Raw genomic sequence first — 25598 nt, 5'->3', positions numbered from 1 at the left:
GCCTCGAAACTGGCGGTGCACGTGCAACTGGAAGGAAGCTAAGGTTGCCGCGTTGAGATGTGGCAATCACACACATTTGTATGCATCATTTGGCTTAATAAATTCGCAATTAATTTGAATCAAAGTGCAGCATAATGACGTGCTAATTTTTAACATTACTTGAATATATTATTTGGCCATTTGATACGCTAACTTTAAAGATTAAAGTATTTTTTTAATTCAGAGCCACGCTGCTGCAAGTTTAACTGCAGTTTTGAAACATTCAGTCGCAGTTGCTCGAACATCTGGAATTCGGAAAACGATCCGAATGTTGTTATATAAGACAGGATAAATTTCTTATCCTTACCTTACAATCGAAAGAGCGAAGTTTCAATGCCTATAATCTGACGTGCTGACTTTGCAGCTGTTGTTGTGCTGTTTAGTTTAAAAAAATCCACGGCTAGATCCGTGATCGAAATCTTGTCAAGCTCTTAAACAAAAGCGTCTTATGCCCAAGTGCATCCGACTGCGAAATGATGGAGCTTGACAATTATGATTACGATGGCGAATGCTTCGAGAGTTGAAACTTGGATTTTGTTGTCGCCCGGTGCACGTGCAACTGAATTGAAGTTAAGGTTACTGCGTTGAGGTGATTCCCGCCGAGATTTTACAAACGAATACATTTGTATTTTTATTTGGCTTAAAACATTCGAAATTAATCAGAATAAGAGTTTAGCAGTTATTAGTTAGGTTCAATGGGTTTTTCTCTAGTGGTTAGTGTGTAGTTAACCCCCTTTTTATTTATTTTATATCAAATTGTTTTGTTTTTAGAAATTTCATGAACATTGAATTCATTAGCAAATAGAAAATATATAATAATTATTGCTCATAACGAATATGTTACCGCCCTCCTTCCTCCAACTAAAAACACTTTCGATGGACTATGGCAGAACCAACTTCGTCGTACTCCGAGCTGTCGATCCACATGTTTTGGAAGCTTGTGAGTGAGGCCAAGACGGAACCACCCGTCCAAACGGAGAATCTGCGGTCTGGACTAGCGTTAACCTTGATTCGGATGGATGGTGGAGCCATTTCGGTTAGGTCTTGCAGGAATCTGTGCTCGATGTTACGAAACATGGTCGTTCCGCCAGAGAGAACAACGTTCGCATACATATCCTTTCGCAGATCCATGTCGCAGTTGGTGATCGAGTGATAGGTGGCCTCGTGGATGCCCATCACCTCCTGACCCAGCAAACTGGGCTGGAAGAGAGCCTCAGGGCAGCGGAATCTCTCGCTGCCCAAAACGATTTTCTGCCCATCTGGCAGCTCATAGGTTTCGTCCTTCCCGTGGAGATCCATTTCCTTGGCATAGTTCATCGACACATAGCAGAGTTTCTCCTTGATGTCGCGCACGATTTCCCGTTCAGCAGAGGTGCCCATTGTAACACCCCTCTCCAGAAGCAGCTTGCACAGATAATCGGTGAGGTCCCTGCCGGCCAGATCAACTCGTACACAGGCGTGGGGCAGGGCAAATCCTTCGTAGATCGGAACCGTGTGCGTCACACCATCACCCGAGTCCACCACAATGCCCACGGTACGCCCGGTGGCGTAAAGTGAGAGCACAGCCTGAACTGCTACATAAAACGCTGGCACCTGAAAGTGTTCGAACATAATCTCCGTCATCTTCTCTCTATTCTTCTTCGGATTCATAGGCGCTTCGGTGAGTAGAGCCGGCAAATCCATTGGATCCGCCCGCAAGAGCTCGTACGTGTGCTTCCAAACCATCTCCATATCATCCCAGTTCTTGACCATTCCGTGCTCGATGGGATACTTCAGGGTTAGTATTCCCCTTTTTCGAGCTGCCGCCTCGCCAATAACAGTTTCACCGATCAAGGAATCGTGCAGAACGTTTAGGTGACGAGGTCTGCCCACAATCGACGGAAAGACCACGCGAGGAGTGTCTTCTGGGGAGAATCCAGCCTTACATACTCCAGAGCCGTTGTCAATAACCACTGCGGCTTGGTGTGAATTACCTTCTACCCCGCTGCTCATGTCTCCACAAGAGGTTGCTGAACAAATCATCGTCAAATCATAAAATCTTTAGCCTATTTAAGCAACTTACGTATATGAAGATATTTGTGAAGAATATTCTGTGCCCGTTTATCTGTTATATCGATTTTGATTCGGGAAGGTATTTGAAATGTAGACATGTTGTGTGCTGTGATGTGTTCCAGTTGGATTTTTAAACTTATGACGTTAATTTCTTGGTTAATTTCAAATTCGGCGCCATGAAATACAGCGGCAAAATCGATTAGTCCAGTATCAATCGAATGTAAGCAATCGATGCGTAAGCAGCTAGAAAAAGCTAATAGTCACTAAAATAATATTTAAATACGAGAAATATTAAACAAATCCTCAATATGAATTCAATATGTATCAGTGCCCTTGAAAAATAGTTTATAAATTCTTTTAGTTTTACTATTTAACTTCAATATATAAGAGTTGATCTCACATCACTAGCTGATTGTCGCCCTTCGATATTTTCATCCGCTCATCTGCTCATCTCTAGCAGTAAATTGTTCAAAAAGATCAAGCAAAATAACGAGAACGTAAGCCTTGTTTTATTTGATTTAAAATCTGATATCAGGACTTAGCCTTGTTTGCAGTCGAATAAATCGCAGAGATGTTCGTGGCCCGTAAAATTTCGCAAACTGCAAGGTAAGTTGCACGGGGAAAGCGAAGAAAAGTATGCCAAAATCGATGCCGGCTGATTACATAAATAGCAACAAATGGCGACCCTGATCTTGAGGACATTATAAAACAAGACACACTTAACCCTTTGCAGCCTGGCGGTGCGTGGCAAGCACACCCTGCCGAAGCTGCCCTACGACTATGCCGCCCTGGAGCCCATCATCTGCCGGGAGATCATGGAGCTGCACCACCAGAAGCACCACCAGACCTACGTCAACAATTTGAATGCCGCCGAGGAGCAGCTGGAGGAGGCCAAGTCGAAGAGCGACACCACCAAGCTGATTCAGCTGGCTCCTGCCCTGCGTTTCAATGGCGGTGGCCACATCAACCACACCATCTTCTGGCAGAACCTCTCGCCCAACAAGAGCCAGCCCAGCGATGAACTGAAGAAGGCCATCGAGTCGCAGTGGAAGAGCCTCGAGGAGTTCAAGAAGGAGCTGACCACGCTGACCGTGGCGGTCCAGGGCTCCGGCTGGGGCTGGCTGGGCTTCAACAAGAAGTCGGGCAAACTGCAACTGGCCGCCCTGCCCAACCAGGATCCCCTGGAGGCCTCCACCGGCCTGATCCCCCTCTTCGGCATCGATGTCTGGGAGCACGCCTACTATCTGCAGTACAAGAACGTGCGTCCCTCCTACGTGGAGGCCATCTGGGACATCGCCAACTGGGACGACATCTCGTGCCGCTTCCAGGAGGCCAAGAAGCTCGGGTGCTAAGCACAGCCGGAGATTGTCTATGTCTAATCTATAAGCATCTGCGGATCGGAGATCCTAAATTGTAGTCTAAGTTGCGGCTAATAAATTGGTACCAGCTAGCAACTAATTATCATTTGTATAAATGGGAATAAAACTATTTAAAACATATTAATGAACAAGAAAACGGTTTACAAAGGTGATTTGAAACCATCACTTCATTGAGGAAGTAAAAAATATACATATACTTAATGGTTTTTTATTTAATCAATTTTAGTACGCTTCAAAATAATTAATTTTCATATTAAATTAAAATATCGCAAGTACTGTAAATCTTTTTCAACACTGCCGCCTATGGTGCCATCTCTAGCTAATCAGCTGTGCGCGAGCCAAACAAAAACAAAACAAAAGTCAGCCTGCCGCGAAATCGGGGGAGGAAAATTGACATTTCCACCGAGTTTTCCCGAGCTTGCGTGCGCGCAGCTGCAAACAATTTTCCAGCACGCGTATCCGAATGGTGGGACAAATGGCCAGCCGCTGGCAGAGTCGTTTGTTGCATGTTCGCGTAATGGCCATCCTCGAAAATCGCCCGGAGTTTTGAAATCGAGAGACCAGCACGAAACAAAGGAAAAATCATTTAATTTCCTGAGGGCGGTGACGAATGAAAAACATACAAAATAAACCAATTGAGTGCAATAATAATTTAATAAACAACTGTGATTGTGAGTGTGTGAGGAAAACTGTTGACGCCCATCAAGGAATTTAACTTATAAACGTAAGTAAGCTACCAAACAAAACATAAAACTTGATAAGAAATTATGAGATTGGGATTCAATTCAAACTATTTTCGATTAGTTTGTGAAAAACTCCACTTGACGGTATTCGGGAAAATGTGTGAAAAATCAATATTCCACAGCCAGTTGCCCCAGAAGTGCGCACGCATCTCCCTTCGGGAACTTTTCCAACTTTCGTCCTGTTGCGGATCCTGCTTGAGGTCCTTCAGCAGCTGTCCGCCCCCAGTGGATTCTATAAATAAAACCTCTCCGCTCTTGTTTGCGAATTTCCCCGAGCATATGGATGCAACCTGTCATTCAGCGCGTTTCAAAATAGTAGATATGGAACATCCACAACAGACGCATTTATGCGCAACAACACCCACGGCTTTATCGCCTGGCCAATTGACGTCAGGGAGGGTAATCTAGTTACCAGGGAAGTTCCAATTGTCGGTGTTGTCTCTATCCAGCCAAATCAACATCAAATGTTTGCCGACGGTCAACCTCTGACCTTTGAGTAGAAGGAGTCTGAAGGCACAACCTTCACCTCGCTGCTACTCAGCCAGCGTTGCCCCATTCAAGTGGCACAATTGCGTGGGAGGTCGTTTGGTCCTTCGCATATAGCGTGTCCCCACTGTCTGATTGTTGTGCGTGGGCAAAGGGTTTGCCTTCGAAGTTCCCTTGGTTTGTCTACTGAACGAAAATCAATCTTGAATAAATATATCCATTAGAAAAGAAATATGATAAAACAGACTTTAAGATGATTCGTTCAAGTGGATTTAAGTATACTTCTTATTTATTTATTTATTTAAACTAATCTGTGATCATCTATATAATCCTTAGGATTTATTTTGAAAACTAGGAGTACTAATTCTGTTTTCTTCTCTGTGTAATATTGTGCGTCATGTCCAGCGACACTGTGGTTGTGATTATAGTGACCAGCTTGATTGAGAGATTAAGGTTTCAGTGGATTGCATGGGAATTGAGCATCTTGTTTGCTTGCGATTGTTGTTTGCTGTTCTAATAATAGGGTAAATCTGAGGCAAGACCCCTGGGAGCATATGGGCTTCACCAGCTTAAATCTCGAGCCAAGCTGGTGCAGTTGCTCCTAAACAAAGGACTGACCAAAGCGGCGGCTTTAATAAGTCGCAGCTCGCCAACCGCCACATAAAGTGGCTTTCCAAAGTGTCATGAATAAATAAGGCAAAATACTTAAACAAAAAAGGAGTAAAGTGCGCCGGATCCTTTGGAAAAAAGAGTGCCCAGTGGGGGGGACTAAGCAATAAACATAAATTTCCGCTGAGCAGCATTAAGAGGGAAAATGGAAAGTGTGAGGCAGCATTTTACCTGACCGCGAAATGGCTTCCTCTTCTGACAATTTGCCCCTTCTTTATTATTAATTGTGTTCGGCAAGGCAAAGGACCAAAAGCTTGTGGTTGTCCCAAATGATTTATGTTACCTGTGCGCTGCACTTTTAAGTGTTCCCCAATGCAGTTCCTTGTTCTTTTTCGGGCGTGGCCGTCGCCCAGTGCGGTCTACTCCATCACGTGTGGTCAGCTACCCACAAAAGTAGGCAACAAAAACGGCTCGAAATGGAAATCACTTGCTAATCAACGTGTCCTGGCAGCCGCGTGCTTGCAAATTATATGCTACATATATATAGAGCGACAGCTAGGCACCGAAAGTTACAACATTCCACGCCAACATCGGGAGGTCCTGCGTGACAATAAAAAGCTACAGAGGAGAAAAAGTATCCGCAGTGATATTTCATTTGTACGGATTGCTCAAAATTGTGCACTAGGTGCAGTTCCAGAAACATTTGTAATTAAAATACAATTGTATATATATTTTATATTTTTAATAGATAGATATTTTTATCATACAGTAATTGTACCAAGAATAAACCTATATTTAATTTTTCTCTGTATAAGAAATCACTGAGTAAACAAACCTTGAAATTATGAGAACCGAAACAAAAAATTGCTAAGTGGGTGGAAAAGCAGGGCCCGTCGAATGTTTGCCTCTTGAAAGATGATTCACCATCGGGCTCGCTCTTCCTTCCTTCCTTCCTTCCTTTTCGATGTCCTGTTCCTTGCCCTCTGCTCTTTGGCATTCCCACTTCGTTGGGACGCGACTGTGGCCAGGTTCCACACTCACATACAAGCGTTTTCCTCGGATGAGTCATCAGCCATTTCCCTTTGCGTTTGTAGTGGTGTAGCTCGACTGTGTTTGTGCTTTTTGCGTGGGGCAGGCTTTCTCCATCTCCCGCTCTGCTTATTTTTCCTACTATATTTTCCCATTTTCCCCACGCTTTCGTTGCAATGACTTAAATAACCAAATCGCATTTATCGTTTATGTTCTAGACTTAATGGGGGACACCAACACTCAAACATTTCCAGTTTTAAGTGTCCTGGGGGCTTTCGGAAAAAAACGGAGGCATATCAAGGGGTTTTTATATACACGTGTCTGCCATTTCAAGAGCTCTTTTATCCTCCTCCGCCACGTTGGCCATAAATGTCATTTGCGCCGCGGACTTGAAAATTGAATTTAAATTTAATTTCAAGACCGGCCCGCAGCTAAGCAAAAAAAAAAAAAAGAATAATGCTCAGATGACTCATACGCAGTGTTGTCTGCTGGAGTGTTACATTTTAATTGCTTGATCATGGCCAAGAGTCAGCGAACTCGCATGATGCAGCGGAAAATTGAAATGTTTTGGCGCATGAACTGTCATTGACATTCGCCCAGTGGAAAATCCTTAAAGTCGTTGGTGGAAAAGCAGTAATTGCGCAGCCAACAAAAAACGTCAACGACCGCTTTTCCCGCTCTTCCCCAATTTTCCCACAACTCGATATTTTGGTTTCGTTTCAGTCTGTGCGTGCTTTTCATTGCCTTAGAAAATTCTGCGCAGTAAACTAGCTAAAATTTCCCAGCAAGGTGCGTTTCAGAAACTCGGAAATCATAGTCAATTATTTTTTTTCAAAATTTTTTTTTAAATTTTTGTAAAGTACAAAAAGTATAAATGTATAAAATGTATCCTTTCTGAATTTCGAGCTCTTCAATAATTTACACTTTATCAACTAAATATCACCGAATGCTGATTTCACCTGAACGTCTTTACTAAACGAATGAATGACTTCCTCATGAACCAGAGTGACGAACAACAAGTAGACAACGTATAGCCCAATCGAATACAATCCCATTGAACGGCGGGCGAAAAATCCCAACGTTGTGGACCAGAGCAAAATGGTAAAGAGTGCCATGTTGAGAAATATGAAGGCGATTTCACCATATTCTTCTATGTGGTCATCACATCGATTGCCCACCAGACTTCTTACGTAGGCCACAGTGTTCCCAGTTACAACGATAGCTAAAGGATCAGTTTAGATCATTACCATAGGGCAAATTGTTCGAGGTACTCACTGAAAAAAGATCCTCCTATGGCGGATGCGAAAGCCATTTTTGGATAGCCATGAATGGCCACAGCGGTGTTCGCGAATAGTGTGCCCAGATTCCCTGTAAATGCCTTCACAGTGGCGCCCATGTAGTTGTCATCTATGGACAATATGTTTCCAATCACCTCGAGGACTGTATCGATTTCCGTGGCGCAGAGAAAGATTAAGAACATCGATCCTGTTAGATTCATTATGGTAAACACCTGGAAAGGAGTATTAAGGATTTATTTCGAGTTCTTGGTGCATTATCTTCACTGTAGCTCACCCAGTGATAAGATGGTGGCACATCAGTCCGTGAATGGAAGAGAATGAACACGGCAAATGGCACAGTGAGTACGAAGGAATAGGCTCCATACATCAGGGTGTTCTGCAGGCTTATATACCATAGAACGTTCGCTTTCCTATGCATGAAAGCTGCAATCGGGAAAAATATATTATTAATTATTATTAGTTAGCAACTACTCACACAAAAAGATCGATATTGATAGTGCAGGATTTACTACTACATTAATGGCGTTTAGTAGCTTGTTCCAGCCATGTTTCTCCAATTCGTAGTCCACCAGGGGAATATAGAGGGTGCAGATGATGACGGCCGGAGCCCTGATTAACAGTAGAACCCGGTTAAGAAGTTCCGCCTGCTTCCAAGCCTGGCACTTGATGGGCCTGAGGGCAAGGAAGAAATCCCTGAAGATCCCTTGGTTCTTCGATTGCGTGTAATCAAGCATCATAGTTCGGGTGTAGCGTCGATTGACGCTAACACGAGGATTTCGAATCATTCTCATTGTGGTGTAGCGTATTCTGGTTATCGAGATACTACTGCTTTTTTCCAAAATCTCCACCCTCGTATCCTGTGAATAATACTCCAGCTTTCTCTCGAGTTCTTGGAGTTTCAATGCTATTTCAGGTGTTTCCTTCTCGTCCAGAAGTTTTTGCATTTTGGCACGCGTTGCTAGCAACTTATTTTGTTAAAAATACAAATATATATGAATATGAATATGAATACTCACAGGCTATGGTCTTTTGCAATAAGTACACATCTGCCACGTTGATAATGATGTAGCTAATGTAAACCAAGAGTACAACTAAATTTTAGGTCAAGGACATTACAATTTTGAGGAAAAGAGGAAATCGACTTAGGCTATTATGCTTACTTAAAAACTTCAATTCATCATAGCTCAATGTGAAATGGTGCGATGCAAAGTAATCCATCAATAAAGTCGCTAAGAGAAGAAATAAAATGTCGCGGACCGTTTCGTAGGAATTCATCTTGAAGGGGGAAATGTAGCAGATTAGGCCACCGGAAATCGTAATCACAAACAGGGCTGACGACAAGTTGTTGGCAAACACCGGCACATGACGTTCAACGCTGGCCAAGTTGGCGAATAGGTCGGCGGAAGTGTTTCCAAAGGCCATCAGGGTAACGCCCGCCAAATGCTCGTTCATATGAAGGAATCGGGATACGGCCTTCAGAGCAGGACTATAGCTGCAAATGCAATTCAAGCTCAATTTAAATCCTCGCGTTAGTTAGCTACTTACTAAACATTGATCGTGTAGATTAGTATAACCAAAATCTGAAAGCAGAACGCCACGAACAAGGCGATGAAGATCATTTCCTGGAACTGATTGATGCACTTCAGATCGCAGGCCAGCAGTCTCATGTATGGAATTACATTCGTGCTCGAATTGCAGTTCACCGCTTTCTTTACGAACTCACATCGCTCCTCGAACGGAAAGCTGTTGGCCGCGAAACAGCTAACCGTTTTCCAAAAATTGTCAAATTCCGCGTCCATCGCGTTTGGCACAAAAAAAACATCGGATTTGGTGGTTTTTGTGTCGGTGGCTGACATTTTAGTATTTAATGTTTGTAGTTCGAAATCTTTGAGTTGAATTAGGTAAAAGTGAAACTAGTTCTGGGTTTACTTTGATTTTCTAAGAGCTATCAGAAAAAACAAATTCAACAAATTATTTCAGCTTAAATCGTTGTTTTCGATGTTAATACTGGTTATCTATTTACATTTTTAATCACTTTACTATATTTTTTATTATATTTCAAACTTCGCACTTGTAATGATAACAGATTACCCCCAAAAAAGGGACCTTCAGCTTCCAGCACGTTCTTTTACCAAGCCCCATCCTTAAACATTTCCCTACCAAAGCCACAACCTCCAACTTTTTACTGCGCTCCCAGCCTCGCCGCCAGATTTCAATGTCAATGTAATTACGCCGTAGAATATATAGTATACAAATACCTACTACCGAGTAACATAAAAAGCCAAAGCTTGTCCTGCGTCTCGGTGCGATGGGAAATCAATAAAAAGAATTCACTTTACGTCATCAGCTGGTGGATAAAGCCGTCGCTATAGCCACTGTGCCGGCAGCGATATCTGAAATGGCTCATAATAAGATCAAACATCGGGGGAAAATTGGGGAAGCGGGCGCCACAGTGGCTGTCCGAAAAAGTGGACACCTTGCGCTAATAATGAAATTCCTTGTGCCCGCGGACGACAGGCGTTCAATTTGTTATTGCGGACCTTTTACGCTATGTGTATGAAATTTATAAAATATTTTTCGCATACCCATATACACCTCGCAGCCCACACAGTTGCTGCCCTTCCAGTTTCTTGCCCGGATTGCGGCGCATGCGTCCTGCTGGTGGGCTGGTCGTCGTCGTATCCTCTGAACTTTCCCAGAGTTGCTCACTGTGTCGTCTACCCTTAACGGGTGCAGTTCGTTCTGGTCTCGAGTCGTGCGCGAATTTCATTTCCTAAGGCCTTCCGCTGACTGGCCATCGATTTTGTGCAGAAAAGCCCAGAGTTTTCATCAGCGAAAAGTTGCCCAACCGTTTAAACGTAGCGCAGCCAAGTAAAGCAACTAACAAGTTTCAAATAAAACAATTCGATACAGTGGCAAACTAAAACTTTATCAATTATTTGTCCCCCAAAAAAAAGGAGTGAAAATTTTTCGCTGTTATACAGAAAGGCAGACCCCTACACATATATACACATATACGAGAGCCTACATATATATATCCATATATATATAATATATGTTCAAGAATCCTTTAGCCAAGTCAAGAAGAAGAAGCTACGCGAATGTGCGCTTTTGGTTACCTATTGTTTTTCGCCCTATTGTTAACAACAATTCTGGTGCTTTCCATCATTTTCGCCACCACCTCCAAGCGATCCATGTTGGATAGCTTTGTACTAGTATTCAATTACACACAAGAACACCAGCCAGACCAAGAAATGCAGCAGCAACAACAACAACCAACGGACTATCAGCAACAACCACAAATGTTCCTAAAACAGAAAATATTTTGAGTTCCACATGGGTTTATGAGTATAATGCCCCGAAAAATAATAAAACGAAACAGAAAATCAATTGGTAAATGCTTCAAAATATATTTGCAAAATTTCATCAATTCGCTCGACCAAACATTTCAAAATTCTCGATAAAACATAGCCCATAATTACGTTTTACATAATTTTGATTCGCTACTTTTTGCCCCCCATCATCTAGTGTGTACAGTGGCCTCCAGAGTAGTGTGCATAGTGTGTGTGTAGAGTGTAGAGATTTCCTGGCTCGGTGTCCATGGCAAAGGCAACTTGAAAATTTATTAATAAAGGTCAAGAAGAACGCAAGCGAAGGATATTACCCACGAATGAGACGGGGCGCGCATATGAGTGTGGTGAGAGGTCCTGCATACGGTATTAAGTGCCCGCCGTGTTGCCCCGCAGGAAGCCATAAAAAATATGACGCAGAAGGCAACAAAAGCGAGGACCTCGAGTGCTTAGTTCGTTTCTCAAGTGCAAATGAGGGTTGACTGTGTGACGAATAAATTTTCAAGAGCCTGGCCAGGTAAAACGAGCTCAGGACGTTGAGAAGTGGACATTCTCGAAAAGGATATAGCCTGATTTTTATTTCTTTAAGACGTTCTTTTTTCGTTTCGTGCGCCTTCAACCAGCGTCAGTCTGCATATCATAAAAAATAAATAAAATACATAACACAAATATTTAGCATATCCTATCCCACTTTCGCTCCCACACTCTCTATAATTCTCTCGCCTTTCTCTGTCTTCTCTCCGCATTTCTCCTGTCTCGCGCTTCTGCGCAAATCTCCCTGTGGAGACTTTTTACTGCAGGCTGTTGCACATTTGCTTTGACAGTTTGTTCGGAAAATTGAAAGAACAGAAAAAAATAACATAAACAAAAGTATTTTGGTCAGGTAAACAAAGAGAGAGAAAGGACGAGAAAGAGAGAGAAATTCTCACAGCTGCGCATTGGAATGGTTTCTAAACTTGGTTTCACAATATTTCAGGACGCTAGTGTACGCGAGTGAAAGAATTTCTCAGTTGGTCAAGTGAAATTACCACTATAAAGTTAATAAATAAAACAAAGAGTGACAAACGAAAAAATATATTTAACCTTATCAAACATTAACTAAAATTCAAATCACACATAAGTGCAATCGAAAAAGTGCTAAGATCCCTTACAACTTGTGCTATAATGAGCTTTAAGGATATAGCCGCCCTATAAGCCAGCAATCGTTTGGCCTTAACTAAAGGTAATTTAATCCCCATAAATGGTAGTTATTTGTTTTAAGAAAGTTAAGAAATATATTGAAAATACGCGTAATACATCGCCTTTAAAGGGACCTTTCTTTCTTTTTTTGGGTGTGAGTACTTTTCTTTATTCTGGCTTTTGTATTTGCTCGATGACTCATTCGACTATTGGCCGACACTCGTCTGCGCTTTTATTGGAAGCATTGTGGATTGTGGAATTTTTCCCCCTGCTTCAAGTGTGTGAGTGGATGTGCGTGTGTGTGAGTCAAGAGGGTTGCGGGCCAAAGAAAACTATTTGCATTAAAATTTATTACGATAAGTGATAAAATTACTGAAAAACCAAACTTAAATCAAACAAAATTGTAACGAATTTTGAACATTGTTACTACTTATTCAAAACCAAGAGAAGAAAAAGAACGCACTGAAAATATTTCGCGAGCAATAAAAACTTCATTTACGTCTATTGTTTCATAAGAAATTTGTATTATAAAATAGTTGCCAATGTATTCGGCTTAGTCTTCGACTTATAGCACATATAGGACAGCAAATAATAAATTCTTAGCCCCACCCCTGGCTTCAATTCAAATTTCCCTGGCGAGTTGCCGGGGGCATGACTCATAGCTTCGAGCTGCCACAGAAACAAATCGTGGACGAGTACATAACCATAAAGTTGGGGCAATTATAAAATGTCAGTGATGGCAGTGGCAGTCTCTGGCCAATTTGCAGCCCACTCGAATGACTCGAATGTCTATAAAGTATTCCCGTTCCTCTATTTCCACTCCAGTTAACCGGAAACCAGGACACCCACAGAGAGGAAGGACAAAATGTCGTCGGTTAAGGTGGCGGTGCGAGTGCGCCCCTTCAACTCGCGCGAAATAGCCAGGGAGTCGAAATGCATCATCGAGATGGCAGGAGCCACAACGGGTGAGAATCTCATAAACACTCTAGATTTTGCTTAATTAAATACTTCAATCTTATGTCCTGACAGCCATCACCAATCCAAAGGTGCCGCCCAACACAAGCGATTCAGTAAAGCGCTTCAACTTTGACTACTCTTACTGGTCACATGATGTAAGTTAAATTTAAAATTCATGAAAAATATATACTTAAATTCATTTTCGTATTGCAGCACCACGATGCCGATTTCTCCACACAATCGATGGTGTACAAGGACATTGGCGAGGAGATGTTGCAGCACTCCTTCGATGGATACAATGTCTGTATCTTTGCCTACGGCCAGACTGGAGCTGGAAAGTCGTATACCATGATGGGCAGGCAGGAGGAGCAGCAAGAGGGCATAATACCCATGATATGCAAGGATCTGTTCACTCGCATACAGGATACTGAGACCGATGATCTCAAGTACTCGGTGCGTCTTTATAACAATCTTTCATTTTCTAGCATCTAATTTAACAATTACTTTAGGTTGAGGTGTCCTATATGGAAATCTATTGCGAGCGAGTCAGGGATCTACTGAATCCGAAAAACAAGGGCAATCTGCGTGTGAGGGAGCATCCTCTTCTGGGTCCCTATGTAGAGGATCTGTCCAAACTGGCCGTTACCGATTACCAGGACATTCACGATCTCATTGATGAAGGCAACAAAGCTCGGTGAATATTATTATAATAATGGGTTGCATCAGAACTTATTTTATAACTTATAATAACTTTCAGAACTGTGGCAGCCACTAACATGAACGAAACCAGTTCCCGCTCTCATGCCGTCTTTACAATCTTCTTTACCCAACGTCGTCATGATCTGATGACCAATTTGACCACAGAAAAGGTATCCAAGATTAGCTTGGTGGACTTGGCCGGGTCGGAACGAGCGGATTCCACTGGTGCCAAGGGCACCCGCTTGAAGGAGGGAGCCAACATTAACAAGTCCTTGACCACATTGGGCAAAGTTATCTCAGCTTTGGCGGAAGTGGTAAGTTCTCAAAGTCTATATCTCAATTTTAAACTAACTTTATGCTAATAAAATAAATGCATTTTCTTGCTGCCTGGGTATTCAATAGTCTGTAAGTTTATCCTGATCTCTGAAAACCTTTTATTGTTGCTAATATATTTTTTAATTTTGGAAGGCTTCCAAGAAAAAGAACGCCAAGAAGGCAGATTTTATTCCGTACCGTGATTCGGCCTTGACCTGGCTGTTACGTGAAAACTTGGGAGGAAACTCGAAGACGGCTATGATTGCAGCTATCTCGCCAGCAGATATTAACTACGATGAAACCCTCAGCACACTGCGGTAAGTTATAATTATTATTGAAATAAATATGAGATCCAATGCTTAATACCAATTTTGTTTAGCTATGCGGATCGTGCCAAGCAAATTGTTTGCAAGGCTGTGGTCAATGAAGATGCCAATGCCAAGCTGATTCGCGAACTCAAGGAGGAGATCCAGAAGCTGCGGGATTTACTCAAAGCCGAGGGCATTGAAGTGCAGGAAGGTAAGTTGGAAGTAGTCTTACCTAGTCTAGATCTGGTTAAAATATATTCAACTAAGCTAGAGTACATTAAACCCAGCCACACATACCAAAACTACTCGCTACACCTGAAAAACAAACCAAAAACCCCTGCCTAAGGTAGTTCTAGTCCTAGTCTAGTTATAAATACTAGAAAAAAGCAAAACCGATCCCAAAACCAAACCTATTTCGTTTAGGACCCGATGGCAAAGTGGTGTGTGAGAAGCGCGATGCGAATAGTAAGTAAAGTCATATGAAACTCAGCGCTATAAGAAAAACCAAAGGCTTCACATGCAACAAATGTTATTCAATAAATATGCAAAAATGTACAGTGCGTTTCAGAGCGTAATGCGAATTTATATTTGTTAACTATACTTAAATAGGTTGCGTTTCATCTGCAATTTTCATGAATCTTCCTCGCATTTCACTTAAAGTTTTGAAACGCACTGATATTGTAATCTAACCACTGCCAATAAAAATACATTTCTCTCTGTGTGTGAATTTGTATTGTGCTGTATCGTCAAAGCTTTTAAACAATACGCTTCAGGACGAATAAAATCTTATATAACCCATACTATAATCACAGTCTAGTCCTCTTTATGTTGCCATATAAAACACCAAAGAGACTGATATAAGTTTCCAAATAGTTAATTTCAGTTGCCCAAGTCCAAAACAAGACTGGCACCAACTCCTCGCAGTCCGCACTGCTTAAAGGCTAGAAAGTGGACATGCCCGAGTTATGCAGTAGTCCCCAAATAACCATATCCCATTGGCATCTGCTTCGTTTCGTATCAAAAATATTGTGAACATTTATATCCAATATATCTTTATGTATATCATACCTTTAAAAACTAGCACGCTTATCACTGCGCTTGTGACCGCTAAATGGTCTGACGTTCTTTGTTCTGATACCACTTTTGCATTTGCAGAGGATGAGCTCACCAAGTCCACGGTGATCAAGTCGCCCACTAAGTCACGTAATCGCAATGGATCCACAACGGAGATGGCTGTGGATCAGCTGCAGGCCAGCGAGAAACTCATTGCAGGTGAGTGGAATAATCTAACTCCCTTTTATTAAAATATAAACCTTTAAATGCCCATAATCCATCGCAGAACTCAACGAGACCTGGGAGGAGAAACTTAAGCGCACCGAGGAGATTCGCGTGCAGCGAGAGGCGGTCTTCGCCGAAATGGGCGTGGCTGTTAAGGAAGATGGCATAACAGTTGGCGTATTCTCGCCCAAGAAGACTCCGCATTTGGTCAACCTAAACGAGGATCCCAATCTGTCTGAGTGTCTGCTTTACTACATCAAGGAGGGTCTAACTCGGCTGGGTACCCATGAAGCAAATGTGCCTCAGGACATTCAGCTCTCCGGATCGCACATCCTCAAGGAGCACTGCACCTTTGAGAACAAGAACAGCACGGTGACCCTGCTGCCGCACAAGGATGCCATTATCTATGTAAATGGACGCAAGCTGGTTGAGCCGGAGGTTCTTAAGACCGGCTCTCGCGTGATTCTCGGAAAGAACCACGTGTTCCGCTTTACAAATCCTGAACAGGCACGCGAATTGCGGGATAAGATCGAGACCGAAAATGAGGCTGAGAACGAAGTAGAGAAGACAGACACCCAGCAGGTGGACTGGAACTTTGCCCAGTGCGAATTGCTCGAGAAGCAAGGCATTGATCTCAAAGCTGAAATGAAGAAGCGTTTGGACAACTTGGAGGAACAATACAAGCGGGAGAAACTTCAGGCCGATCAGCAGTTCGAGGAGCAGCGCAAAACGTACGAGGCTCGCATCGATGCTTTGCAGAAACAGGTGGAGGAGCAATCCATGACCATGTCCATGTACAGCAGCTACTCGCCGGAGGATTTCCACCAGGAGGAGGACGTCTACAGTATGTGCATGACAACGAATTTAAGACAACAAATTAGTAAATATTCTAAAATCCTTAGCCAATCCTATGTACGAGTCCTGCTGGACAGCAAGAGAGGCTGGCTTGGCTGCCTGGGCTTTCCGCAAGTGGCGTTACCACCAATTCACCTCCTTGCGAGACGATCTCTGGGGCAATGCTATATTCCTTAAGGAAGCCAATGCCATTTCCGTTGAGTTGAAGAAGAAGGTAATGAGCTTACGCCTAATAGTTTTCTTAATAGATTTGACATATTGAATTATTGTACTTAAATATCCATTTCAGGTACAATTCCAATTTACTCTCTTGACCGACACCTTGTACTCCCCTTTGCCGCCTGAGCTGGCCTCCACTGTGGCTCCTTTGCATCAGGAGGATGAGTTCGGAGCTCCACCTGTCTCTAAGACCCTGGTGGCCGTCGAAGTTACCGATACTAAGAACGGAGCCACTCATCACTGGTCTCTGGAAAAGTTACGGTAGGTTCTTTCATATCCGGAACTCCATGCGAATTCCTGCTACTCCCTCACATTCATTCTTCTCTGCACTTTGGTTAAACTTTAAAAAAGCTGGCTTTTGATTTGAGTTGAATATTATTCGAATAATACGTGCATGGTGGTTGTAGTTCATGGATTCTAGTTTCTATCAAACGCTCTAGAATTTGTTGGTTAATTTTATAACTTTGGCTGTAAACAAAGCGAAGATCACGCCGCCACCATTTACGACTCAAGTCTCATCGCCATCATTCGTCAAAAGCCCCGACAGCTTGTTAGGTTTGTTTGAACCAATGTTGATTTGTACTTTTTCGGTTCTTTTACTACGAATCCCAAATCCACACCGACAAACCCTGAACCCAAATCCCACCCAAAATCATTTTCGTACACAAACAAGCTATCGCCTCGAGCTGATGAGACAAATATACAATGTCGAGAGCCCACCATCGTCCATGCTGTTCGATACGTCCGGCATGGAGGCATTGAGCGGATGGATCGCACCACCCAGCCAACATCCTGGCCAGCAGGCGCAGCTGCTCCCAGTGGAGCCACCAGTCGAAAGCGAACGGGGCCGTCTCACATTGGCCAATCTGATACCTTCTAGGTTTGCTTTGACCGCAGGTTTCATTTGTATATAGACGTGTAGAAACTATCCTTAGTTGTAGTTGCATGGCTTTCCATATTGTCTTCTGATCTGGGATCTGGGCTTAAGCTTGCTGTGGCGCTCTCCCCGCACTTCTCTATCTATGCAATATTTTAATAATATATACCCAACAAAAATAAAATATTAACTTCATGATTCTAATTTCTTGTATCTGTTTTTCAGGCAACGTTTGGAGCTGATGCGCGAGATGTACCACAACGAAGCCGAAATGAGTCCCACTTCACCGGATTATAATGTGGAGAGCCTCACTGGTGGAGATCCCTTCTACGATCGCTTCCCCTGGTTCCGCATGGTGGGTCGCTCCTTCATCTATCTGAGCAACCTGCTCTACCCAGTGCCATTGGTCCACAAGGTGGCCATTGTCAATGAACGCGGAGATGTGCGTGGCTACCTAAGGATTGCTGTGCAGCCCGTTCTGGATGAGGAGTCCATTGATTTCAATAATGGTGTCAAGCAGTCAGCTCGCTTGGTTTTCAATGAGGATGATGCCAAGCCCAAGTACCGAGCTCTCAATGAAAAGGATGATGTGCAGCGCTATATTGACAATGGTGGTTTGGACAGCAAGTTGGAGGGTGAGTTTCTTCGCACTATATATATCACTAGTGTTATCACTAAAAGTTCATATTCAATATTTCTAAAAGAACTTGAGGATGTGGACTCTGGTCGTGGCATTGACTCTAACTCCGCATCCGAGTGCCACGAAAATTCGGAGGAGCCTGGCGAGCACCTGCAGGTGGGCAAGGAGTTCACCTTCCGGGTCACTGTTCTCCAGGCCACTGGTATTGGGGCTGAATATGCCGATATCTTCTGCCAGTTCAAGTAAGTAATCTTTTGGGAATTAACTTTAGGCTTGTGATTTATAAACTGTTACCTTCACAGCTTTTTGCATCGTCATGAGGAGGCGTTCTCCACCGAACCCGTCAAGAATTCGGCATCTGGTGCTCCTCTAGGCTTCTACCATGTGCAGAACGTAAGTGGAAGATTACAATACCAAGAGCTTTCCACCATATCAATTATTAACGGCTATCTCTTCTGTAGATAACTGTACCCGTAACCAAATCTTTCATCGAGTATTTGAAGACCCAACCCATAATGTTCAAGATCTTTGGGCACTACCAGACGCACCCATTGCATAAGGATGCCAAACAGGAGTTCGTTTCCCGGCCACCACCACGACGCATGTTGCCACCGAGCATACCGATCAGTCAGCCAGTGCGTAGTCCCAAGTTTGGACCACTACCTTGTGCACCCACGTCTACGGTTTTGGCTAAGCACGATGTTCTGGTTTGGTTTGAAATCTGTGAATTGGCTCCCAATGGAGAATATGTGCCATCGGTTAGTATACCGCACACGTAATTATCCCAATCTCATACGCAATAAACCAAACTAAAATTTGTAAACAGGTAGTGGAGCACAGCGATGATCTTCCCTGCCGCGGACTGTTCCTCTTGCATCAGGGCATCCAGCGGCGCATTCGTATTACTATTGTACATGAGCCCACAACCGAAGTGAAGTGGAAGGACATCAATGAGTTGGTGGTTGGACGTATCCGCAATACTCCGGAGTCATCCGATGAGCAGGACGAAGACGCCTGTGTCTTATCATTGGGCTTGTTCCCAGGCGAGGCTTTGGAGGTGCCCGGAGATGATAGATCGTTCTACCGTTTTGAGGCTGCCTGGGACTCTAGTCTGCACAACTCAGCACTGCTCAACCGCGTTTCTCAAGGCGGTGAGACCATCTACATCACCCTGAGCGCTTACTTGGAGGTAAGTTAGTATATTTTAATTTAATGTTCATTTTTAATGTTTATGTTCTCTTAGCTGGAGAACTGCGCCCGCCCGGCCATAATTACCAAGGACCTGAGCATGGTAATCTATGGACGCGACGCCCGTACCGGACCGCGCTCCCTGAAGCACCTGTTTTCGGGACAGTACCGAAATCCGGAGGCCAATCGCCTCACCGGGGTTTACGAGCTAGCACTGCGCAGAGCATCCGAAGCAGGTAGTCCAGGTAGCAATTCTCAATGTAGTTGTACTCGTACTCAGTCCGCTTGCACTCGCTTGTCGAATCTTCAGAGCTGACCCCCACTTACCCATACTCTTGGTGCCTTTGCAGGTGTACAAAGGCGTCAACGTCGAGTGCTGGACACCAGCTCTACTTATGTGCGCGGCGAGGAGAATCTTCACGGCTGGAGGCCAAGGGGTGACTCCCTGATCTTCGACCACCAGTGGGAGCTGGAGAAACTCACCAGACTTGAAGAGGTTGGTCGCATGCGGCACTTGCTTCTGCTGCGCGAACGTCTGGGCATGGACACCAACCCGAATCCGACCACCAAGACCGAGAAGGATGTATGCAATCTAGCTGCTCGGGCAGCCACATCACCCGTACATATGGTCATTCCACAATCGCCGCAAACTCCGGTCAAGGACCCACAGCAAATCATTCCAGAACGCGAGTACAACCAACGAGAGCAGGATCTCATGCTTAAGTGCTTAAAGTTGGTGCAGGGTGAGTTAAAACTGAGACTTACCAAGCGTTCCAGTCACTCAATTCTAAATTCATTAAAGGACGCTATACTAAGAGCGAGGCCAACGATACGCAAACTCAGTCGGATGTTTCTCCTAGCGATGAGGGATGTGCCGACATGACCGTCAGCTGCATCTCCAGCAATTCCATGGAGTGAGTAGTCGTTTAACCACCCGTATAAACACCACACCAGCACCACCCATCTTAGTTAGCTTGCATCCATTCGGCTTTCTTGGTTTATTGGAACAAACGAAATTGGCACGACACCACAGCACATATCAGTCCACCACACTAACCCAAATCACTCTCTCACATCCTCCACCTCACAAAAACACCCTGTATATCCCGTTCTTACTCTGAACGATCCCTTTGGGACAGTCGGAGCGCAGAGTGCATGCGTTGTGTGGAATATTGTAGACATATCCACGCTTACAGCGACAGGGCGGTCCGCAAAGCGGCACGCAGTATTTGGAGCGGTACTCACAAGTCTCCGGACAAACGCCAGCACATCCCACATTTGTGGAGTTGTGACAGCAGCCGAATTTGAAGGGCTGTTTGATATACTTCTCTTCAGGGAGCGGCATTCGCTTGAGCGCTATTTCTTCACCTATTGGATGAACGATGTGGTATCTTTGCTCCAGGCTATCGAACTCGTCAAAAACCTTTTTATGCGGGTTCTCCATGAACTCATCATCGTCTCTCAAAGCATCGAAATGATCCAAGGTTCGAGCGGTGCGAAAAGTCATGCCACTAGTTACTGTTACTGGAAGTTCATTGGGCCAGGTCAACTCAGATTCCACGTTAGGCTCTCCAACGTCGTCAGGCCAGGTAATCTGGTCCTCTACAGAATTTTCTGCTATCAGTACATGTTTTTGAAGGAGAATTCCAATAAGCTGTACGACCAAATAAACTGTAGGCCATGCCATCATTGAAATATATAATAATAAACTCAGATTAAAAGTGTTCCACATTAAATAATTAAGGACTGTGTTAGAATTGCTGTAAAATTGCAATTTGTTAGGGTCACCAAACACTAATTACTATTGCTTATAAGTCATTCGCAGCTAGAGATTTTATTAGACTAGATTACTTTTTTTAGTTGCAAACATTAGTTTATTGTCTCTTTATAACACAGAAATATTTAGTGGTTTTTACTGAAAAACGCGATGAGTTTCTACAACCAATTGCTTCATGTCTGGAGGACAATCAGTTTTTAGGATGCACAGTTGCAAATTTTCGTTAAAAACATAGTCAGGTTTGCATACGCAATTTACACCGCAATATTTAGGACACTTGAGCGATTTGAAGGCACAGGTTTCGGGGCAAACTCCAGCACATCTCACCATGGTGGCATTCTCGCCGCAAAATCCCGAAAACGGATTCCATATGTACTTCATGCGGCCAGGATCCGGGTCCACATCATGGTTCAGGATATGATCCTCGTCGATGCCCGTTGCCATGACCGAAATCATCAGCAAGGCCGGCAACAGCAGCAAGCAGAGGGATTTGAACCAAACCATCTTACAAACCAAAAGCAACTGAAGCTGTTAACAATCATTTCCACTTGTTTCCCAGCCTTTATTGCTTCTGCTGCCAGATGCTTCCCTGTAATTGCCCACCATTCGATCATCGCAGTGCAAAAACTAACGATATCCACACACCACCATACATTTTCCTAATAACTCGAGATACTCAAAAACGAAACTTCCAATACTTTATTTGTTTGTTTTCCTTTCGGTTTTCTTTTACACAATTAGAAACAACAAATTTGTAATTCGACGCAGGTAATTTTCTGTTCTATCCAGAGAACCTATAAATCTAAACCAACTCTAAAGCGAGGCGTTTGACTAACAACCTTTAATTTCCCCAATCAGATTATGTTCACCGGATCGAGCTGATGCTCCCAACGGCTGGGAGGCACCTGCTCCGGCTACTCAGCCGGCTCTTCCCCTCCGTCTCTATGTGCCGGAACTGGAGGAGATTCGCGTGAGTCCTGTGGTGGCCCGCAAGGGTCTGTTGAATGTCCTGGAGCACGGCGGTTCCGGCTGGAAGAAGCGCTGGGTGGTATGTATTCAACCCTGGATGTTTTAAAGTGTAGTCTAACCTTGAGATTTGGTTAAATAGATCGTCCGTCGTCCTTACGTGTTTATCTACCGCTCGGAGAAGGATCCCGTTGAACGGGCTGTCCTCAATCTGGCCACTGCGCATGTGGAGTGCAGCGAGGACCAGGCGGCCATGGTCAAGATACCCAACACATTCAGGTCAGTTTGATTGCCACTTTAGAAGTATACATGCATTGCTAAATAATACATCGATTTTTCTTCAGTGTGGTGACCAAGCATCGTGGCTATCTGCTGCAGACCCTTGGTGACAAGGAAGTACACGACTGGCTGTATGCTATCAACCCATTGCTTGCTGGGCAGATAAAGTAAGTAGAAAACTGAATACAGCATTATCTAAATAATAATTATATCATATTTTTAATAGATCCCGCCTGGCACGACGGACCTTAGAGCCTGCTAGCCAGACGGCTTCCCAGATCCAGGCCACCAATGCGGCGAACGCCAACAGTGCGAGCAAATGAGATACGATCACGATGGAGTCCGTTTTGGTTTACTGAGACGCAGGCTATGGCTGGCTGCAGCGCCTGAGTATCGCCAGACGACTGGTCAGGCGGAGATCACAACAAATGGCAGGGACAGCAGCTGGCAACTGATTGATATAGCTTGAAGGATTCCATCGGAAGAGGGAAATAAAATAGATGATTGTTGCTGGTGAAGCACATCTTAATCGAATGCAAAAATCAGAGATAATGAGCAGAAAGAAACCAAATGCAAAGCGTACGTAATTATTAAGTAGTTCAACAACCCAGTTTATGGATTATATTAGATTTCGTGATTAGTTGGCCACGGCCCAAAGAGTAGGCACTAGCAGCTCCAATCAGATACGGTAGCCTACTTTTTAGAATCCCCTTCGGTTAGGTTTATTGGACAATTTTGTAAATAGCCTTCGTTTGATTCGATTGTATAAATATTTGGTATTAGTTAACGGACCGTTTAGTTTCAGTTCCCACGTGATATTATGTTGATCAGTTAGAGTATGTATCTTTTCTCAAGTATGCGACAAATATGTAAAGCTTGTAATGCAAACAAACACACACGTATATGCATTTTAATGGAGCAAACTAAAGCAAAATACAGACATATATATAAATGAGGAACTATATGTAATGAATTAATGTATAAAACCCTATATATTTGCTGTTTATACACAAATTTTCATGTACTTGTATTGTTTAACTTAAAAAGAGCAGGTAACCGCCAGAGAAAATTATGATACCAAAAATATGTGTGTGTGTTAAAGAAAGACCGTACAGTATATAGGATATAGGAGACGTGAGGTATAAGCTCAGCAGAATTGCGAAATCTCTATAAAGGTAACGATTATTGTTAGATCTATATATATATATATATATACAAGCAAACAGAACTATATGCGAATGAAACTATTTTACACACCAGAGTTACGAACCATGAAATCGGCGCTGCTATAACTCAGCTGCCCCACATTGTCAACTGTTGACGGCTTTTAAGGCTTCTCCCCCACAGACTCCCCCAAAAATACCAAACAGTTTCGCTTCTAAAATGCTCCCTCTCGGAACCACCTGCTAAAGCTTCAAGCAACACGTTACGGAACAACCAATTGTAGTTTTGATAAGAGTCTTAAACTAGTACGCAATGGCCACCTGTATATTTCCCAACTGAAAATGAAACCGACATTTTGCTTTGCTTGCGAAAAGAACTTTGAATTTAATTTGCGTTTCGCCATCGGTTGATGCACGAGCTTAGGTCAGGTTAATGGATCAATTGGAGCTTCACTTGTGCCAGGATCACAAGCCTCGAAGCTCCCAAAGTTGTTGAAGGGATCGCTTTCGTTTGTGTCGCAAAAATGGACACGGAACGTTAAGCGATCGTTGCTGGATCGAGGAATACGTATTCTTTTAGAAATCGTTTCGGAACTGAGTCGGCGTTTTGGGTTTTGAGTTAATTGTAGCGAAATGTAAACATTTGTTAAACTATTGAATTAATTTCCAATTGTAACATATTAGAGAATTGTAATTACAATAATCATTTTACAAGCATATTATATGATATCTATGTATGTAATAACCTATTTTGGCCCAGTTTGAATTTACCAACAAAGAATTGCACACACCAAAAATATAGAGCTATATATTAGCGAAGCGAGTTAACGAGCAAGAAACTCAACTTATATATGCGTATATGGTACAATACATTTCAAAATCGATTTAAATATGTACATCGGCTATATATCAATGTATGTAAGAGATGATTGCCTGGCAACCGTTTCCAATGACAGATGAAAATGAGAAGAGCAGAACCAACGCGTGGAAAATGAGGGAAAACCTATGCTATGTGTATGTATAATCCAAAACAAATTGATATTTGCCAGGGCGTATCACTATTAAAGAAATATAAAATAAAACGGCTTTAAATAAAATCTGTAAACTATCGGGTTGGCTTATATTGATTGGGCTATTCGAAGAAAGGTAAGCTAAGATAGAGCTGATTTCTGAATATTTGAAGCGGTCTCAAACATTAATTTGATATTTTACAGCATTTTTATATCGCAAATATGCGTAGTTAAACCATTTACATTTTGCAACTTGGAAACACTATAAGTGGTGTTTTGTTTACAGGAAACCTCTGTGTTTACTGAAGTCTCTCGGCCATGAAGTCCAACCAAGTATTATACATCGCCTTGAGCTTGCTTGTGAGTTTTAATGTTTGCTTAAAAATTTCTACTGACTATAAATTTTAAATTGTTAAGCTGCTGGGATCCTTGCTGCCAAACGAAGTGGAGTCCTTAAAAGTAGATCTTAATAGGCTGTCGGAGTGCACAGAATCGGGATTGAAAGTAGCCGCCACGTTGATCTCGAGGGCGATACCATGTGTAAAAAAATTGGCAAAGTGTGCTGACTTTCGAGCCATTAAGACTAAGGACCTTGATATTACCGGGCTGGCCCTCTTGGGCTATCAATATCTGCAAAAGGTCGTGAACAACCAAAGATGTCTATTGATCACCTTGAAAGAAAGCTACGATGCTGTTTCGCCATACATTGAGAAACTTATTAGTGAGAATTGCGTACCAGGCCTTAGCTAAACAATATATACATATGGAAAAACTTTATTTTGTTTTTAAATTTTTAATTTTGCCACTGATATAGACATATATTTTTAAGCCCTCTAACGTTGATGTATCTCAGTGATATACATATCAGTTGCTTGAACCACAGGAATACAATGAACTTGCCGA

General features: G+C 43.0%; 8 protein-coding genes across 32 annotated transcripts; 4 read left to right on the top strand and 4 right to left on the bottom strand.

Annotated features, from left to right (window-relative positions):
• Positions 1-710: 710 nt before the first annotated feature.
• LOC6734815 (actin-like protein 53D) lies at positions 711-2258 on the bottom strand. The gene is made up of 2 exons (XM_016168248.3): positions 2102-2258; positions 711-2048 (listed from the first exon to the last, which is right to left on the bottom strand). The coding sequence occupies exons 1-2, from the start codon at positions 2187-2189 to the stop codon at positions 901-903; spliced, it is 1236 nt and encodes a 411-aa protein (XP_016028043.1). The 5' UTR covers positions 2190-2258; the 3' UTR covers positions 711-900.
• Positions 2259-2461: 203 nt separating this feature from the next.
• On the top strand, positions 2462-3549 carry LOC6734814 (superoxide dismutase [Mn], mitochondrial). 2 transcript variants are annotated; one of them, XM_016181774.3, is made up of 3 exons: positions 2462-2588; positions 2646-2697; positions 2825-3549. In XM_016181774.3, the coding sequence occupies exons 2-3, from the start codon at positions 2663-2665 to the stop codon at positions 3441-3443; spliced, it is 654 nt and encodes a 217-aa protein (XP_016028042.1). In that variant the 5' UTR covers positions 2462-2588; positions 2646-2662; the 3' UTR covers positions 3444-3549. The 2 variants fall into 2 exon arrangements, with proteins under 2 accessions (XP_016028042.1, XP_002081817.1); XM_002081781.2 differs by having other exon boundaries at positions 2525-2697.
• Positions 3550-3832: 283 nt separating this feature from the next.
• LOC6734812 (kinesin-like protein unc-104) lies at positions 3833-24793 on the top strand. 17 transcript variants are annotated; one of them, XM_016181781.3, is made up of 28 exons: positions 3833-4194; positions 12990-13129; positions 13194-13276; positions 13335-13574; positions 13631-13815; positions 13879-14134; positions 14223-14225; positions 14289-14452; positions 14515-14654; positions 14867-14908; positions 15599-15715; positions 15783-16565; positions 16624-16790; positions 16866-17056; positions 17469-17675; positions 17898-18307; positions 18377-18554; positions 18615-18705; positions 18774-19070; positions 19139-19501; positions 19556-19745; positions 19851-20243; positions 20303-20414; positions 22019-22045; positions 22136-22325; positions 22386-22522; positions 22588-22689; positions 22749-24793. In XM_016181781.3, exons 2-28 carry the CDS (start codon positions 13030-13032, stop codon positions 22843-22845), a joined length of 5265 nt encoding a protein of 1754 aa, XP_016028029.1. In that variant the 5' UTR covers positions 3833-4194; positions 12990-13029; the 3' UTR covers positions 22846-24793. The 17 variants fall into 17 exon arrangements, with proteins under 17 accessions (XP_016028029.1, XP_016028031.1, XP_039148809.1 ...); XM_016181783.3 differs by having other exon boundaries at positions 3833-4198; XM_016181778.3 differs by lacking the exon at positions 3833-4194 and adding an exon at positions 12068-12207 and having other exon boundaries at positions 19556-19736.
• Positions 7212-9554, bottom strand: LOC6734813 (mitochondrial sodium/calcium exchanger protein). 5 transcript variants are annotated; one of them, XM_044922735.1, is made up of 7 exons: positions 9181-9554; positions 8796-9121; positions 8652-8726; positions 8111-8593; positions 7910-8058; positions 7613-7847; positions 7212-7559 (listed from the first exon to the last, which is right to left on the bottom strand). In XM_044922735.1, exons 1-7 carry the CDS (start codon positions 9489-9491, stop codon positions 7270-7272), a joined length of 1869 nt encoding a protein of 622 aa, XP_044778670.1. In that variant the 5' UTR covers positions 9492-9554; the 3' UTR covers positions 7212-7269. The 5 variants fall into 5 exon arrangements, with proteins under 5 accessions (XP_044778670.1, XP_044778671.1, XP_044778672.1 ...); XM_002081780.4 differs by having other exon boundaries at positions 7213-7559; positions 8796-9127; positions 9181-9553; XM_044922736.1 differs by lacking the exon at positions 9181-9554 and having other exon boundaries at positions 8652-8704; positions 8796-8814.
• On the top strand, positions 10502-12051 carry LOC27208817. Of its 2 annotated transcripts, XM_044922738.1 has the most exons (3): positions 10502-11028; positions 11786-11868; positions 11962-12051. In XM_044922738.1, exon 1 carries the CDS (start codon positions 10737-10739, stop codon positions 10962-10964), a length of 228 nt encoding a protein of 75 aa, XP_044778673.1. In that variant the 5' UTR covers positions 10502-10736; the 3' UTR covers positions 10965-11028; positions 11786-11868; positions 11962-12051. The 2 variants fall into 2 exon arrangements, with proteins under 2 accessions (XP_044778673.1, XP_016028040.1); XM_016184372.2 differs by lacking the exon at positions 11786-11868.
• LOC27208505 lies at positions 20470-21222 on the bottom strand. The gene has a single exon (XM_016184056.2). It carries the CDS (start codon positions 21188-21190, stop codon positions 20585-20587), a length of 606 nt encoding a protein of 201 aa, XP_016028039.1. The 5' UTR covers positions 21191-21222; the 3' UTR covers positions 20470-20584.
• LOC27208376 (venom peptide SjAPI) lies at positions 21324-21800 on the bottom strand. The gene has a single exon (XM_016183958.3). The coding sequence runs from the start codon at positions 21779-21781 to the stop codon at positions 21413-21415; it is 369 nt and encodes a 122-aa protein (XP_016028038.1). The 5' UTR covers positions 21782-21800; the 3' UTR covers positions 21324-21412.
• On the top strand, positions 24747-25472 carry LOC6734811. 3 transcript variants are annotated; one of them, XM_016181791.2, is made up of 3 exons: positions 24747-24831; positions 24900-25055; positions 25113-25472. In XM_016181791.2, the coding sequence occupies exons 2-3, from the start codon at positions 25014-25016 to the stop codon at positions 25443-25445; spliced, it is 375 nt and encodes a 124-aa protein (XP_016028022.1). In that variant the 5' UTR covers positions 24747-24831; positions 24900-25013; the 3' UTR covers positions 25446-25472. The 3 variants fall into 3 exon arrangements, with proteins under 3 accessions (XP_016028022.1, XP_016028021.1, XP_039148811.1); XM_016181790.2 differs by having other exon boundaries at positions 24779-24831; positions 24982-25055; XM_039292877.1 differs by having other exon boundaries at positions 24811-24831; positions 24965-25055.
• Positions 25473-25598: the final 126 nt, after the last annotated feature.

Source organism: Drosophila simulans, chromosome 2R (assembly GCF_016746395.2).
Source record: "Drosophila simulans strain w501 chromosome 2R, Prin_Dsim_3.1, whole genome shotgun sequence".
NCBI classification, from domain to species: Eukaryota; Metazoa; Arthropoda; class Insecta; order Diptera; family Drosophilidae; genus Drosophila; species Drosophila simulans.
Note: the sequence above shows the minus strand (reverse complement) of the source record. Positions and strands in the feature narration are given on the sequence as shown.

Coding starts and splice junctions, on each gene's coding strand:
- LOC6734815 (XM_016168248.3), bottom strand. CDS start 2,189: ATGTCTACATTTCAAATACCTTCCCGAATCAAAATCGATATAACAGAT. Junction 2,049..2,101: donor TCACAAATATCTTCATATAC/GTAAGTTGCTTA, acceptor TGATTTGTTCAG/CAACCTCTTGTGGAGACATG.
- LOC6734814 (XM_016181774.3), top strand. CDS start 2,663: ATGTTCGTGGCCCGTAAAATTTCGCAAACTGCAAG. Junction 2,698..2,824: donor AAAATTTCGCAAACTGCAAG/GTAAGTTGCACG, acceptor AACCCTTTGCAG/CCTGGCGGTGCGTGGCAAGC.
- LOC6734813 (XM_002081780.4), bottom strand. CDS start 9,491: ATGTCAGCCACCGACACAAAAACCACCAAATCCGATGTTTTTTTTGTG. Junction 8,594..8,651: donor ATTGCAAAAGACCATAGCCT/GTGAGTATTCAT, acceptor ATAAGTTGCTAG/CAACGCGTGCCAAAATGCAA. Junction 8,059..8,110: donor ATCAATATCGATCTTTTTGT/GTGAGTAGTTGC, acceptor TCCCGATTGCAG/CTTTCATGCATAGGAAAGCG.
- LOC27208817 (XM_016184372.2), top strand. CDS start 10,737: ATGTGCGCTTTTGGTTACCTATTGTTTTTCGCCCTATTGTTAACAACA.
- LOC6734812 (XM_016181781.3), top strand. CDS start 13,030: ATGTCGTCGGTTAAGGTGGCGGTGCGAGTGCGCCCCTTCAACTCGCGC. Junction 13,277..13,334: donor ACTCTTACTGGTCACATGAT/GTAAGTTAAATT, acceptor TTCGTATTGCAG/CACCACGATGCCGATTTCTC. Junction 14,655..14,866: donor GGGCATTGAAGTGCAGGAAG/GTAAGTTGGAAG, acceptor TATTTCGTTTAG/GACCCGATGGCAAAGTGGTG.
- LOC27208505 (XM_016184056.2), bottom strand. CDS start 21,190: ATGATGGCATGGCCTACAGTTTATTTGGTCGTACAGCTTATTGGAATT.
- LOC27208376 (XM_016183958.3), bottom strand. CDS start 21,781: ATGGTTTGGTTCAAATCCCTCTGCTTGCTGCTGTTGCCGGCCTTGCTG.
- LOC6734811 (XM_016181791.2), top strand. CDS start 25,014: ATGAAGTCCAACCAAGTATTATACATCGCCTTGAGCTTGCTT. Junction 25,056..25,112: donor ACATCGCCTTGAGCTTGCTT/GTGAGTTTTAAT, acceptor TAAATTGTTAAG/CTGCTGGGATCCTTGCTGCC.